Source organism: Cervus elaphus, chromosome 9, assembly GCF_910594005.1.
Source record: "Cervus elaphus chromosome 9, mCerEla1.1, whole genome shotgun sequence".
Taxonomy (NCBI): Eukaryota; Metazoa; Chordata; class Mammalia; order Artiodactyla; family Cervidae; genus Cervus; species Cervus elaphus.
The window spans coordinates 36,573,401-36,587,945 of record NC_057823.1 but is presented as its reverse complement, the minus strand read 5'-3'; the positions used below and the strand labels follow the sequence as shown (position 1 = coordinate 36,587,945).

Below are 14,545 nucleotides of genomic sequence, written 5' to 3'. Positions count from 1 at the left end.
AGAAGAAATTCAAATAAATACTTAAGAATATATAGGTATAGACGATCAATTTGTTAACCCAAGAGGAAGGAACAGTTCCCTTAAAAAGATAAGCTATTAAAAACCAAATCGAATAGAAGTAGAAAGCTTAAATAATTTTGATAAAAGAGTTTGAAAGAAGTATTTTCAAGTTATTTTAAAGTGACCAGGATCAGGTGGTTTTACCAGTGAGTTCCATGTAACTTTTAAGGAGCAAAACTATCATTTAAACTATTCTAAGCCATAGAAAAATAGTAAAATTTTCTATTTGGTGAAGTGAACATTAGTTCCCAAATATTGTAATAAAAGTACAAAAAATACATAAATTATAATTTAATGCCATTAACTAAAACATAAACTTTGGCAATATATCAAAAGAATACTGTAAGTGTTCATTCTAGTAACACAAGAACAGTTCAACAGTTAGGAAATTTATCATCATCAATTACATCAACAAACTAAACTTTGATTTCATTATATGATTATATGATTATAATCATGAATGACCAAAAAAGCCCTTCATAAAAACTTAGCCATTTCCAATAAGAAAAAAGCAATTTAGTATCCCAAAAATATTTAAACATAACATTTCTTAACAAAAATATTAATACACATAAAATAAATAATCTTTAGACTGTCCTGATTAAATGTTTCAGAGACTTTCAATACATCTAAATACCTAAACTATGGTGAAATTTGATGGTAGTAATTAAGAAATAAGGACAAATCTGAAATTTTCTACATATATATAAAACATATATAAGAGCATATTCATACCTATGTACAGACATGCTTATATATAAATACCATCAAATTCATATATAACAACATACGTGTGTCCTCTCAGAAAATACATACTACACATAGAACTATACATTTGTATTTTCTCTAGTTCAAAATACTAGTGTACCTGTTTAGGCAGTCGGAACAAGGAATTCTTGTAGAAAATATCCTTAGCCTGGCTCCACGTGCCATCGATGATGATTATTGTAGAAGGATAAACAGGAGAATCTAATATAAATTCTTCCAAATCAGCAGCTTCAGCCCCTGGATATAATATTAATGTATCAGACTTCTGACAAATAGTTGAAAGTTCAGGATCTCTAAAAGTTTAAAATAAAAAGTCTTTATTAGTCTGTGAGGAGGACAGAAGCTTTATTATTCTTGCTGAACTTCTCTCAAAAATGCATGTTAGTAATATTCCATGGTGTATATGTATCACAGCTTCCTTATCCATTCGTCTGCTGATGGGCGTTTAGGTTGCTTCCATGTCCTGGCTATTATAAACCGGGTGGGATGTTTCGAGAGAACAGCATCGAAACATGTATATTATCTATGGTGAAACAGATCACCAGCCCAGGTGGGATGCATGAGACAAGTGCTCAGGCCTGGTGCACTGGGAAGACCCAGAGGGATCGGGTAGAGAGGGAGGTGGGAGGGGGGATCGAGATGGGGAACACATGTAAATCCATGACTGATTCATGTCAATGTATGACAAAAACCACTACAATATTGTAAAGTAATTAGCCTCCAACTAATAAAAATAAATGAATAAAAAAAAGGTAGTTAAAAAAATGCATGTTAAAGCATTATAGCACAAGAGATATAATAATGAATAAGACAGCCTGTCTGCAAGCAAAGAAACAAACTTCAGGGGGAAGGAGACAAGTTAAAGAATCAATTAAAGATAATATATGGTATCATCTCTGAACTACAGAAATATACAGTTAATATCAGCTTTAACAATGTCCCTTGAGATTAGGATCAGGGTAAAGATGGGCTTTTGTCACTCATAGTACACATTGTACATACTGAAAGTCCCAGTTACTGCAACTTAAGGCAAGATAAAGAAATAAAAAGCATAAGCAACAGTAAGGAAGATATATAATGACATAAAATGCTACTTACATATAAAGTTATAGGGAATCTACAAAACCATTTCTATGACTAACAAACAAACTTAGAAAATCATAGTATACAGGACTAATATACAAAGCCCAACTCTTTTCTTATATACTAGTGGCTAAAAACTGGTAATAAGTACTTTTAAATTCTATTTACAAAGGATACCGAAAGTAATATGCCTCTTATCCCCCCACGGTAATATCACAAACTCTATAACAGAAAACTAAATCAATCATTTAATTACTAGACTAATATTAAAACAATATTTTTAATCAGCTTTAGTTTAAAATCCAAGAGTGAATAATAATTTACTGGATAAGCACTATATTAGGCACCTTCAAAAAAGCTGAACTTAAATAACATGGGCTCAAAATGAGCTCAACTATTTAGAAAAGTATTAAGTTCCTCATCCCCAGGCACAGTTGTGGAAGGGTGAGAGAGCCAAGTGTCAGGGACGACCCAGAGAGTCTCCACTTCTACCACCACAGTTACCATTTCTGCAATTAAAAAAAACAGGGGCCAAGTGGGCAGATTATATATCCACACCTATGCAAGAATTATAGAGAAACTATCATCATAAAGAGCCCCTGTGTGTGAAAGAAGTGTCACAGTGTAAACTATCTGGTTGCTCCCCTGTGAAGAGCTCTGGATCATGCTTCCACTCCCAACAAAACGGGAAAATTCACAGCAACAGCACCAAGCCCAGACCAAAGCTCACTTCTGCAGGGCAAAGCAATGCAAACTGTAAAAATATATAAGGAAAGAATGCCTACACAATAATTTCAGAAAAAGGAAAAAAGTTCTTTTATAAACTTCTAACATGATGTTATTTTCATAATACAATGCTAAAATAATAAAGGAAGAAAAACGTTTGGTCAATCCTTAGCCTTGGCGCTGGCACTAATCTTACTTAGCACTTTCATAAGTGAACTGAAAAAGAAATCTCCATACTTTCAAGAGAAATTAAAATTTTCATCTAAAAATATATTTAGTGTAGATAGGATCAAAGTAATTGTGAAGACTGTGAATAGGTAGAAAAGCAACAAATATGCTTCAAAGGTAAGAAACAACTTGTAGAAAAATTTAAATATATATTTATATTAATGGGTTCTATAATACAAAGCAAAATAAGATCCAAGAGTATTGTAGAATTGTCTGTGAAGATATCAACTAACAAACTCCTACACATACTGGACCAAATATTTTACAACACAAGAGAAGGCATTCTATCATTTTTTGAAAATATGACATGCCTATAACTAGAATACTAAATATAGTTCTCGTCACTGTACCTTAGGAAGGTCTTAATGGACTAGAAATGGAATATGTGTTTTTATATAAATGGATATCATATATAATTAAAAGAAAAAGAAAGAAAAACAGGAACTGCATCTAATACAAGTACTAACATCTTGAAATAAACCATCTTAACAAAAATGAAATAAATAGTAAATATACATGCCTTTTGAGGGAGAAGGCAGAAATTATATTTTTTAATCACTTTCAATGTACTATGTTCTAGGTCTGATAGATAACCTGAAGGAAATCGTTTTTAAAGTAAAAAAAGAATTTGATTAAATTGCCCTAAAAATTAATTTACCTTTCCTCACTGAAGCGACGACCAATCTTAATTTTACACTTATCTTTGGGGAGACATGCTGCTAGAAGAGGAACTGTCCGCAACACCTTGTTTTCCTATAATTAAAAAATTAATTAAAATGCAGATTTTACTTAGATAAACACACTTTTAAGACTTTTTTCTTTTGGCCACACTGCACAGCATGCCAGATCTTAGTTCCCCACCCAGAGATCATTGAACACAGGCCCTCAGCAGTGAAAGTGCCGAGTCCTAACCACTGGACTGCCAGGGATCTCCCCACTTTTAAAATTTTCTGATGAACATTTGATTCACAACATTACATACAACTTTCACAAGTTGTTTACTACAGACCACAATTTAATAAAACAGAGCTACAGTTTCTTCAACTTATCAGTACTAAACATAAGTGTATATTTTTATTCTATTTGGGTGTGTTTACATGTTTACTGATCAAAAAAGATAACATTAATCTAACTATTAGTTAAGATTATAAAAAAATGTAAAAGTGTTTAAATTGAATCAAACTTTTTGATTCAGTTTTAAAAAAAACTTTTTTTTCACTACTACATTTTGTAGTATGTCAACTTGAAGCTAATTATCTACATATTGGTGCCTCAAAAGCAAACATGTGTTCAAAAAACAAAAGAATTGGGCATATCGTTTTGGAACAATAAAGAAACACAGAAGCCAATCTTAAAAGCACCCAATGGAACAACTTGAGCAATAAAATAATAAACATAGTATTTGGATTATAACCCAAAGTACAAAATAGAGTCCAGACTGATATAAATGAATGATTAAATAAACAGGAGAGAAGAGACAAATCTTCCTCATAGAAGAATTTCGAGTAATGAACATAAACTCTCCCCACTCCAGGAGGTGATGTTTAATCTCTCCTTCCTACGTGAGTGTGGGCTGCATTTATGACCTTCCATCCAAAGAATAAAGTATGGAAACAGAAATAAAATATAATTTTCACATGGAAAAAGTTGGTAACAATTTCTGTAAATTGTATTAACTATCATCATAGTTAATGTTCACCATAAATTTTTTCTCCCAATGTCCTAACTTCTAACACAAAAAACCACCTTTCTGGTTGTCACAAGAATTCCATTTTTAAGCCTAGTAGAGTCAGATGATTAGCTATTCTGTCTTAGCCTCATACTTATCTTGGTTATTCTGGCCGACAGTGCTCAGTCACTGCCTGGCCTCTTCTGTTCCACTGGCCCAACTGGGAATGTCATGCTTAATCCAATAAAGGACAGAGGCCTGGAGAATCCCATGGACTGGCAGGCTACAGTCCATGGGATCACAAAAGAGTCAGACACGACTAAAGCAACCGAGCACGCACGCACATAGACTCCAATGATTCTTTACCAATTTACTTAATCCTGTGTGTATATCCTCACAGTGAATAATTTGACTACTTTTCTGTCTGTAAAAAAGCGACAATGTCTTTAAAAAATAAATAAATAAATAAATAAATCTACACTCTAAAACTTTAAAAAAAAAAAAAAATAAATCTACACTCTAAAACTTTAAAAAAAAAAAAATCTACACTCTAAAACTTTAAAAAAAAAAATAAAATAAAATAAATCTACACTCTAAAACTTTAAAAAAAATAAATAAATAAATAAATCTACACTCTAAAACTTTAAAAAAATAAAAAAAATAAAAAAATCTACACTCTAAAACTTTAAAAAAAATAAAAAAATAAATCTACACTCTAAAACTTTAAAAATAAATAAATAAATAAATAAATCTACACTCTAAAACTTTAAAAAAAAAAAAAAAAGCGACAATGTACTAAAGGTGCTAAAGTTACTAAATGTACTAAAAGATCAAATATTACTTACTTTCCTTTAGGAATATCAGTTATTCAGCCAATTAATACATAAAACAATAAAATTATACATGAATTTATTAAAGTAATTAAAACTAAATTTATAATTACATTATTTATTTTTGCACAGAAACAAAAAGTATTGTAGTAATGGTATTCAACAAAAACACACACACACAGTTACTCTCTCAGGAACATTCTGTGTTTACTTCTTTAACCTCTCAATCTAGGAAGTATTAATTAAAATAATATGTAAAAGGTAAATTTAAAGATGCTGAGAGTAGTTAAACTGATCGACCTAATAAAAAATTCAAAAAGAAACAGAAGAGTCAGAATTTGCTGTGATTTTAACTAAAAAGTACATGCAGCAGTCTGAAGCTCTGAAGAAGCCTGAAAACAGCAATTTGGAGCAGCTCCTATGGTGAATGGGACTAGCAGGAGGCAGGTAAGAGGGGAGTTTCAGGACATTCTCCAGTGTCTCACACTGTTTTCTTCCCTCCTTAACATCACTTTTGAAACTCTGATACATAATTAAATCACCTTCCAAATTTTTGTCAAAGTAACACATGTATAAAACTCAAACAGTGCCAAAAGATTTAAAATGTTCCCAGATACAATCCCCAATACTACTTCCTAGAGGCAATTGCTTTAACTCTTCCAGCTATTTCTTCCAGTAGTTACGTCCATATTTCTATACATGCCTTGCTATTTCTTATCAATTTTAGATATTACATACAAACTATCAATTATTACCATCATATTAGGTAACTGTAATGTGTGCAATTCTAAGTGCATTTTATGTATTATTCATTTCCTATTCACCATAAGACTCTTCCACCATACCTTCCCTCTATTCTCATACTTCCCTCATACCCTCAGTTGGTAAAGAATCTGCCTGCAATGCAGGAGACCCTGACTTGATTCCTGAGTCAGGAAGATCCACTGGAGAAGGGATAGGCTACTCTCTCCAGTCTTCTTGGGCTTCCCTGGTGGCTCAGCTGGTAAAGAATCTTATTGCAATGCAGGAGACCTGGGTTCTATCCCTGGGCTGGGAAGATCCCCTGGAGAAGGGAAAGGCTTTCCACTCCAGTATTGTTGCCTGCAGAATCTCCATGGACAATGGAGCCTGGCAGGCTGCAGTCCATGTGGTTGCAAAGAGTCAGACACAACTGAGTGACTAAGCACCACCCCATTCACCATAAACCAGTAACACAGTATATTTTTATTACTTCCATTTCCTTAATGACAAAACTGAGGCACAGAGAGGTTATCTTTCCCAGAGTTACAGAGTTTACAGAGCTGTGAAGAATTTAAACTCCTGAGCCTTACTCATTCTATAATTATAGATTCTCTTAATAAATGAAGATTTAGCTTTCTTACATCACTCCTTACCCTAACATCATCTACTATTTTTAGTGAAATAAATAAACAGTATTTACATCATTAATGGCTATATGTATATATATATTGTTCACAAAAAGCCAAGCTATTTAACATAACATTTCTTTTCTGTAAAGTTTTTTTTTTGTTATTTTTGAGGTAACTCTTTTCTTTCTATCCTCAAGTAATTTTCTATATGCATGTCCATACTCTTTGAAATGCTCCATCATAATAAACACCATTTCATCCATTCCATCAAGTCTTCTTTTCTCAAAGCCCCTTCCTAGAGCCTATACAACTGATTTTCAATCAGTTTTTAGGGGAAGTCATCAAACTGACCTGTTCTGTGACTGAAAACTGTATGCTGAGACTAAGCACAAGGCAGCCCAGTATGACTGAGTTAGATTAAGATTGTAAAGTTCCTTGGGTGATAGAGAAAATCAATACAGGTGGACCTGTACACACGTGAAAGACATTTGCAGCATATACAATTATGGATGGATCATCTAAACTGTGGATTAACCATGAAAGAAGGAAGGAAGTGAAGAATAGAGAGAGGGAAGAAGAAAAGGAAGTGGGGGGAAAGGCAGGAATGAAGAAAATAAGGAATAAGACATGAAAACATTAAAATTGCCACAAATCAATGAAAAACCTCCAGTTTAATAACAGTGAAAATGCCCCATATTATGTATATTATGAAATGAAAACAACACTTGTCATCAAAAGTCAAGCTTTAGTCAAAACTGTTATGGCCAATAAGCTATCATTTTATGCAAATCTGAGCTACACTGGGTTGTAAGTTTAAATGCAGCAATATAATGCTAGTGATAAAAGTGTCACAATCCTGACAAAGCATGCTGTTAACACTGGGGGGGAGAAAAAAAGGTTGCCCAGCAAATGAAACATCTAACAATTCACAATAAAAGTAATTATTTTATCATTTGCAAAAGGAAAGTAACAGATTAATATTCTTTAATGTCTTTGTTAAAGTCTTCAAGTGCTGTATATTAATACTTCAGAAATACAAGAAAAAAATTATTCCTCCTTCAAAGCCTGGAATAATTTTAACTTCAGTGTACACTAAACTCATTTTTGTACCTGCATCACACATCAAAGAGTTTGGTACTGATATCAATTTCTGATTATCTATGATCTCCTTCCCTCCTCTCTTCATTATTGCATTTGAGTTACTAACACACACACACATTACCACATGCATAATCCTCCCCAATATATGAAACCATTAACTAAAAAGTTTTTATATACAACATATATAATATTTTATATATTTTTATTTTCATATATACTTGTAAAATATACACATTTGTTCTATTCACTTAAAGAAGTAAAAAACTTAACATTCATTTCATAACACTAAAATGCTGAGAGTAACTTCTACCTTAACAAGGAAAGACATCAAAGAACAAAAGCTAAGATCAAAATTTAAAAAGCAATAATTTCTTGACTCAACTCACAAAATTTCATTTTTTTCTCCATATAAAATCATTGGAATTCTAAATTTCTCTCTTACCATTCAGTAACACAGTTTTTATGAAATAACACCATTTTATGAAATACATTTTATCTGTCTATAGAGCATATCAATTTATTTTTTAAAATGCTGAAAAGCTGAAAGGGATGAGTATGTTCACCTGCATGCATCTTCTTGTGTACTAATATCCTACCTGACATTGTGTATTTCACAACACCTTACTCACCTCTGCTGGATGCTGAATTATATACAAGTAGGTAGAGATATGTACAGGATGCGCTGGTAGAAATGGACACAAACACACTTTCTGAGGCCGGCTAAAGGACAAAATAAAAAAGAAAAACTATAGTATGTTTAAAATAAAATTATATAACAGTAACATAAAATTTGAACATAATCTCACTTAATTATATAGATTTGCTAAAGCTTCATTCTTTTAAAGTGATATTAAGAAAGAATTTAATCAAACATATTTTCAATATGAGAATTTGAAAAATAAGACTCAGGTAAATTTTTTACCATCCATAGTATATCAAAGTATCTCAAAAAATCTTGCCTTAGTTATCTTCAGTGGAAGAAGAATCATAAGTCACCACCATGGTCTTTTTATTCATGAAGGACTACTTCTACTATCTTGCATTCCAAATCAAAAACAGATCTCATGTCAAATAGAAACCTGGCAACTAATCTGAATCTGAAGTTGGAAGGAACAAAGTGGTAATAAAATACTGGAATATAATCACCACCTAGAAGACAGTGCTAATCAAACTTAGCCATCAGTCAACATGGAGAACTTACCAATTCTGAGAAGAAACCCAAACAGGGGCCACCAAAGAATATTTGGCTAGAATTACATCCTCAGAGCATGTACCATACCCATCCATGTTCCCTTTTGTTATTGTTTACTCTGTTGCTTTCATTTTCCTTAATTTTTAGTGCTTTACTTGTTTCAGTAGCACTTACAAAATCCGGATGGAATAAAAGGGTACACTTCCCATCTCAGTTCTCCAGCCTAGTGCATTCTGTTCTCTAACGGCAAACAGTGATTAGTTTCTTGTGTGTCCTTCCAAAGGTACTGAAGGAATATACATGGGTAGTTTATCATTACATCCTATATTAAATATGTGTGTTTATAACATGAAATTAATCAAGCAGCCAGATACAATATGATGGAAGCAAATGTTCACAACAAATCACTATTACAGGCAGATGTCACATGACATTATAACAATATACAAGTGACTGCTATATTTTAAAGAGAATTCCCAACAGCATACTTGCTACTAGAAAATTGATTGATACCTACAGTTTCCTCAATTTTACTTATGCTGAGTTATAGCCTGAGGTAAAAAATATGTATATTAATAAAACACACAGTGTGAGTAAATTGGTTCGATTGTATCTACCACCTCACTTTGCAAGAAACTGTTAAACCTTTGCTCCTGCTGAAGAAATTATCTAAATAATATCTGAGGCAGAGGTATAAACATATTGTACAATGTGACCCCACTTCCCATCTTCACTACTGAACCAAGAGTGAATGATTAACCCGAGAAAATCAATACACTTGTTTTCCAATGACATCTGAAATGATTCGGTGTGACTACTCCGAATCACTAGTCCTACCAAGGATTCCCTCTTAGGAATGTGAGCAAATTTATAGGAACAGAGAGTCTTTCAGTGGTCACAAGAAGAGTAAACATAAGTAAACACCAGAGGAGTGACTTATGGGACTATACAGTGACAAACAAGGGATTCCCTGGTGGCTCAGACGGTAAAGAGTCTGCCTGCAAAGCGGGAGACCAGAGTTCAATCCCTGAGTCAGAAAGATCCCTTGGAGAAGAAAATGGCAACCCACTCCTGAATTCTTGTCTGGAAAATCCCATGGATGGAAGAGCTTGGCAGGCTACAGTCCATAGAGTCACAAAGAGTTGGACACAACTGAGCAACTTCATTTTCACTTTCAGTGACAAACAAATCAAGGGCTACAATTAGAAAAGATTTCCCATTCAATGGAAGGAGACAGGATGAGATATATTCGAGTTTTAAAAGTTTACGTTTCTGGAGTCTATCCCATCAGGATGTTTGCATAAGTCTCAGCCTCATCCAAAGGGATCAGACAGAAGAAGCAAGAACTACAATCCCATAGTCTCCAGAACAAAAGACACAATCACAGAAAGCTAATCAAAATAAAAATGCATAGGATTATGACCCAGATGAAGGAACAAGATAAATTCCCAGAAAATCAACAAATTATATGGAGACAGGCAATCTTCCAGAAAAAGAATTCAGAATAATGACAGTGAAGTTGATCCAAGATGTTGGAAAAAGAATGGAGAAGATGCAAATAATGTTTACCAAAGACCAAGAACTAAAGAACAAACAAGCAGAGATGAACAATACACTAGAAGAAATCAATAACAGAATACCTGAGGCAGAAGAACAGATAAGTGATCTGGAAGAAAAATGGTGGAAATCACTGCCGCAAAACAGAACATAGGAAAAAGAAGGAAAAGAAGTGAAGACAGGATAAGAGACCTCCGGGACAACATTAAACACACCAATATTCACATTATGGGGTCCCAGAAGGAGAAGAGAGAGAAAGGACCTAAGAAAATACATGAAGAGATAAAAGTTTAAGTTTCTGAATTTTTTTTTTGCATGAAACTGCATATGACTGCAATGCATGACCAAATGTCAATAACATTATTTTATAAAATTTAATTTAAGATCAGATGAAACGACTTCCGCAGTGGTATGGTGGACAGGACTCTGCCTGCCAATGTGGGGGACACGGGTTCAATCTCTAGTTTGTGAATATTCCACATGCTGAGGAGCAACTAAAGCCCACATGCTACACCTACTGAGCCTGCACACTCTAGGGTCCGCCATCTGCAACTACTGAAGCCCGTGCACCCTAGAGCCTGTGCTCTAGGAACAAAAGAAGCCACGAAAATGAAAAGCCCATGCACCACAACAAAGAGTAGCCTTCACTCTCTGTAAAGAAAGAAAGTCCAAGCACAGCAACAAAGACTCAGTACAGCCAAAAATAAGAAAAAGATCAGATGAAGCCATTTTTTAAAAATCAGAATTTCACTGCAAATCAACTGACATATTTATAAACTATATGGTTCTAAGAATATGAAAGAATGCAAAAAAAACTGTCATATATCCTATGTAGGAAAATCCACATATCAGTAGAGCCAAAGAACTGAAAAATCCAATCACGAAAACAAGCTGAGTGAAAGCCATAGACTTCTGTGGGTAGCAGAAAATTGGCAAAATAAACTCTTGTTAATAATATCTTTCCAGCTTGTGATTCATCACAAGCTGGAATCAGGATTGCCAAGAGAAATATCAATAACCTCAGATATGCACATGATACCACCCAAACTGCAGAAAGTGAAGAGAAATTAAAGAGCCTCTTGATGAAGGTGAAAGAGGAAAGTGAAAAGGCTGGCTTAAAACTCAACATTCAAAAAACTAAGATAATGGCATCTGCTCCCATCACTTCATGGCAAATTGATGGGGGCTGGGGGGAGAAGGAAACAGTGACAGACTTTATTTTCTTGGACTCCAAAAACACTGCAGATGGTGACTACACACATTAAATTAAAAGACGCTTGCTCCTTGGAAGAAAAGCTATGACCAACTTAGACAGCATATTAAAAAGGAAAGACATTACCTTGCCCACAAAGGCCCATCTAGTCAAAGCTATGGTTTTTCCAATAGTTATATATGGATGTGAGAACTGGAAAATAAACCTGAGTGTTGAAGAATTGATGCTTTTGAACTGTGGTGTTGGAGAAGACTCTTGAGAGTCCCTTGAACTGCAAGGAGATCCAACCAGTCAATCCTAAAGGAAATCAGTCCTGAATATTCACTGGAAGAGTCGACTGATGCTGAAGCTGAAACTCCAATACTCTGGACACCTGGTGCAAAGAACTGATTCACTGGAAAAGACCCTGATGCTGGGAAAGACTGAAGGCAGAAGGAGAAGGGGACACAGCTTGATTCCAACTTGAGCTTCACCCAGCCCAGCATTTTGCATGATGTACTCTGCATATAAGTTAAATAAGCAGGGTGACAATATATAGCCTTGACGTACTGCTTTCCCAATTTGGAACCAGTCCGTCGTTCCATGTCCAGTTCTAACTTGTTGCTTCTTGACCTGCATACAGATTTCTCAGGAGGCAGGTAAAGTGGTCTGGTATTTCCATCTCTTTAAAAATTTTTCATAGTTTGTTGTGATCCACACAGTCAAAGGCTTTGACATAGTCAATAAAGCAGAAGTAGATGTTTTTCTGGAACTCTCTTGCTTTTTCGATGATCCAACCAATGTTGGCAATTTGATATCTGGTTCCTCTGCCTTTTCTAAGTCCAGCTTGAACATCTGGAAGTTCTTGGTTCATGTACTATTGAAGCCTGGCTTGTAGAATTTTGTGCATAACTTTGCTAGTGTGTGAGGTGAGTGCAATGTATGGCAGTTTGACAAACCTAGACACAGTATTAAAAAGTAGAGACATCACTTTGCCAACAAAGGTCCATATAGTCAAACCTATGGTTTTTTCAGGAGTCATGTACAGATGTTAAAGCTGGACAATAACATAAGACTGACTGAGCACCAAAGAACTGATGCTTTCAAGTTGTGGTGTTGGAGAAGACTCTTGCTAGTCCCTTGGGCTGCAAGGAGATCAAACCAGTCAATCCTAAAAGAAATCAACCCTGAATATTCACTAGAAGGACGGATGCTTAAGCTGAAGCTCCAATACTTTGGCCACCTGATGAGAAGAGTTGGCCCATTAGAAAAGACGCTCATGCTACCAAAGACTGAGGGCAGGAGAAGAAGGGGACGACAGAGGATGTGGTGGTTGGATGGCATCATCGACTCAGTGGACATGAGTTTGAGCAAACCCAGGAAATAGTGAAGGACTGGGAAGCCTGGCGTGCTGCAGAACCCCAGTCCTGGTGTGCTGGGGTCACAAAGAGTCTGATTCGACTAAACAACACCATCTTTAACTCATGATGTACATACATACATATATACATACATGTGTATATATATACATACATGTGTATATATATACATATATACAAACATACATATATACAAACATATATACATATATATATATATATATACACACACAAGTATATATATAGTTATAAAAGTCCTTAGTATGACAGGATAGTGCAAAGAACTGCTCTGGTTATTGATAGCTCTGGATTTCATGTCTGACCAAAACCTCTGTTCATGGGAGTGGCAGCAAACTGGGATAGTAATTTCTTTACTAGGAAGATATGCTTGATCTTTAGGAAGGTTTAGAATTAAGCAGTTTGGAGAGTTACACTCCCAGGATAACAAGGAAAGTTGCATCAGGCACCCACTCTCCAGGAAAACAGGCAAAACTACCTAATACTATTTTTAAAAACAACCACTTCAAGACTCTAGTAATTATCCTAAGGGTATATTTGAATAAAAAAACATTACTCAAGAAAATTTACAGGAAAACTTGGTATTGGGATAGTTTGTGGCATTTGAATTATAACCCATTTACTGCCTTGCCCTGGTTCAGGTTGATAGAAAGTCCTCTCCAGGTAAGTGCGGCCAAGAAAGCAGAGCTTTCTCTCAGCTTTCAGTCAAGACTTACTGTATGTCATCCCCTCCAATTCCAAATTAAAGAAAATAAGTTCCTGGTGAGTGTGGCCAAGAAGAGCAGAGGCTTTACCTGCTCCTGCTCCTGCTCCTGGTGAGTGTGGCCAAGAAGAGCAAAGGCTCCCTTCCTCCACCCAGCCTTCACTTTAAAACACTTTACTTTTACTTTACTTTACTTTTTTGCTTTACTTTTTGCTTCTGCTTCTGCTTTGCTTTGCTTTGCTTTACATTACTACAGTGCAGGAGGCTGAAAATGTTGGGACCCCAACTGCTCTCACCCCAAATCGCTTGTAGGTTAGAAGTACAAGAAGCTGCTACACCAGAAGCAGCAAGTCAATGGCCACTGCCCAGCCCTGTGCCCAGGAACTGCCCTGGAGGAGAGTCAGGCTATATAAGAAAAAAGAGCTCTAAAGCTCTCCCGAAAGTAAATGACTTTATTTTAAATGGAGTATGAGAAATTCAAGCCCAAGAGTCCTCTCAAAACAAAAACTCTTCTTAGTTGAGAGCAACAAGGTAAATAATAGGCCAGCGAGTCATCAGAAAGAACCAGAGAAACAGCTCAGAAGAGCACATCTGCACTCAAAACCTCAAAAACTATCCCTCCTCACACTTAACTGGACTGCTGAGCAATTCTCCACAATGATCAGCTGA

At 35.1% G+C, this 14,545-nt stretch overlaps 1 protein-coding gene across 3 annotated transcripts in view; it reads right to left on the bottom strand.

Annotated features, from left to right (window-relative positions):
- DTWD2 (DTW domain containing 2) overlaps positions 1-14,545 on the bottom strand; it is a 75,826-nt gene that overhangs the window by 38,525 nt on the left and 22,756 nt on the right. For all 3 annotated transcript variants that reach the window (XR_006342697.1, XM_043912304.1, XM_043912305.1), the window contains exons 2-4: positions 8,465-8,555; positions 3,524-3,618; positions 929-1,121 (exon numbers count right to left, since the gene is read on the bottom strand). Coding sequence is in view for 2 of the 3 variants with exons in the window: in XM_043912304.1 (XP_043768239.1) it covers positions 929-1,121; positions 3,524-3,618; positions 8,465-8,555 (379 nt within the window). In the remaining variant the exon portion in view is untranslated. The remainder of the gene's footprint in view (positions 1-928; positions 1,122-3,523; positions 3,619-8,464; positions 8,556-14,545) is intronic.